At 30.3% G+C, this 2306-nt stretch overlaps 1 protein-coding gene across 1 annotated transcript in view; it reads right to left on the bottom strand.

Moving 5' to 3' along the window:
• The window catches only part of LOTGIDRAFT_176232 (hypothetical protein), a gene marked incomplete at both ends in the record, with an annotated part of 17990 nt that overhangs the window by 7000 nt on the left and 8684 nt on the right, over positions 1-2306 (bottom strand). The window contains 2 exons of the mRNA XM_009067585.1: positions 1495-1724; positions 2039-2209. Coding sequence (XP_009065833.1) covers positions 1495-1724; positions 2039-2209 — 401 coding nt within the window. The remainder of the gene's footprint in view (positions 1-1494; positions 1725-2038; positions 2210-2306) is intronic.

The raw sequence follows: 2306 nt of genomic DNA, 5'->3' as shown, positions 1-2306 counted from the left end.
TAAAGTAGGTCCACTAGCAGTGATCGATACCTAGAAAAATATAAATAGATTTAAAAACAAATCATAAAGTAGGTCCACTAGCAGTGATCAATACCTAGAAAAAATACATAAATTTAAAAACAAATCATAAAGTAGGTCCACTAGCAGTGATCAATACCTAGAAAAAATACATAAATTTAAAAACAAATCATAAAGTAGGTCCACTAGCAGTGATCGATACCTAGAAAAATATAAATAGATTTAAAAACAAATCATAAAGTAGGTCCACTAGCAGTGATCGATACCTAGAAAAAATACATAAATTTAAAAACAAATCATAAAGTAGGTCCACTAGCAGTGATCGATACCTAGAAAAAATACATAAATTTAAAAACAAATCATAAAGTAGGTCCACTAGCAATGATCGATACCTAGAAAAATATAAATAGATTTAAAAACAAATCATAAAGTAGGTCCACTAGCAGTGATCGATACCTAGAAAAATATAAATAGATTTAAAAACAAATCATAAAGTAGGTCCACTAGCAGTGATCGATACCTAGAAAAATATAAATAGATTTAAAAACAAATCATAAAGTAGGTCCACTAGCAGTGATCGATACCTAGAAAAAATACATAAATTTAAAAACAAATCATAAAGTAGGTCCACTAGCAGTGATCGATACCTAGAAAAAATACATAAATTTAAAAACAAATCATAAAGTAGGTCCACTAGCAATGATCGATACCTAGAAAAATATAAATAGATTTAAAAACAAATCATAAAGTAGGTCCACTAGCAGTGATCGATACCTAGAAAAATATAAATAGATTTAAAAACAAATCATAAAGTAGGTCCACTAGCAGTGATCGATACCTAGAAAAATATAAATAGATTTAAAAACAAATCATAAAGTAGGTCCACTAGCAGTGATCGATACCTAGAAAAAATACATAAATTTAAAAACAAATCATAAAGTAGGTCCACTAGCAGTGATCGATACCTAGAAAAAATACATAAATTTAAAAACAAATCATAAAGTAGGTCCACTAGCAATGATCGATACCTAGAAAAATATAAATAGATTTAAAAACAAATCATAAAGTAGGTCCACTAGCAGTGATCGATACCTAGAAAAATATAAATAGATTTAAAAACAAATCATAAAGTAGGTCCACTAGCAGTGATCGATACCTAGAAAAATATAAATAGATTTAAAAACAAATCATAAAGTAGGTCCACTAGCAGTGATCGATACCTAGAAAAAATACATGAATTTAAAAACAAATCAGGCAGAAGACGTTGACAAAATAACTTTCCTCTTGGCATTGAATTTACAAGGAAAACAACTGAGGTTCTCAAGGATACTTTTTACACATTAGTCCTTTCCCATTTAAAACTGGGACGACAATGGCTGAAATAACAAAGACTGAATAACGAAGACTGAATAACGAAGACTGGATAACGAAGACTGATAACTGAAATTATTGAAAAAAAGGTAAAATTCTACCAACCTGCCAGATACGTTGTAAATAACTATAAGCTGTGAGTAAGGTATCTTTATAACATGGTGAACCACGACCGTGAATCTGAGCTAGAATAACGTGAGCTCGGAATAAATAATCTAGTTGTTGTATATCTGTTAAATCTTCTATAGTTAGATTCATATCTCTCGGTAATACACCTAAAATACATAAAAACACAGGTCCAACACAAATATCTAAAACAAAAAACAAAGTGTGGCCTAAAATACATAAAAACACAGGTCAAACACAAATACCTAAAACAAAAAACAAAGAGAGTGACCTAAAAATGCTTACACTAAACATTTTATGTGTATCGGAGACAATGATAGTATTTCCAATCAGACGTCTGTGGCTCTTGCAAGCCTTTTATAAGACAGATATAGCAAAGGCTCTTACACCGTATTAGCAGTTTTAAAGACAATAAGATCATTTCAATAATTACAGTAACTACAGACATCTGACAGAAAATTGGAATGATGCAAAAAGTAGGAAACCTGATTACAATCCAAGTCATATAAAACATATATCTAACCTATATCAGCTTGTTTTACCACGGGTACGTAATCTTCAGCTTTAATTTCTTTCTCAGATTCAGCCTTCTCTGATTTTATATCCACTGTTTCTATCACTGGCTTCTCCAGTTCCGGTGTTTTCGGTTTTTTAGCCGACATTCTTCCTTTCTTTTTCTCTTTCTTGTTATCTTCTGTTAAACAAATTCAAATTGATTACATTACTAAGACAAGATTATACAAAACATCGGGAATAATTAATTATAAAATCTTGTCATGAGAACATCTTAA

This window comes from Lottia gigantea (assembly GCF_000327385.1).
Source record: "Lottia gigantea unplaced genomic scaffold LOTGIsca_835, whole genome shotgun sequence".
In the NCBI taxonomy this organism is placed as follows: domain Eukaryota; kingdom Metazoa; phylum Mollusca; class Gastropoda; family Lottiidae; genus Lottia; species Lottia gigantea.
The sequence above is the reverse complement of the archived record's forward strand: the minus strand, read 5'-3'. Positions and strand labels throughout refer to the sequence as shown.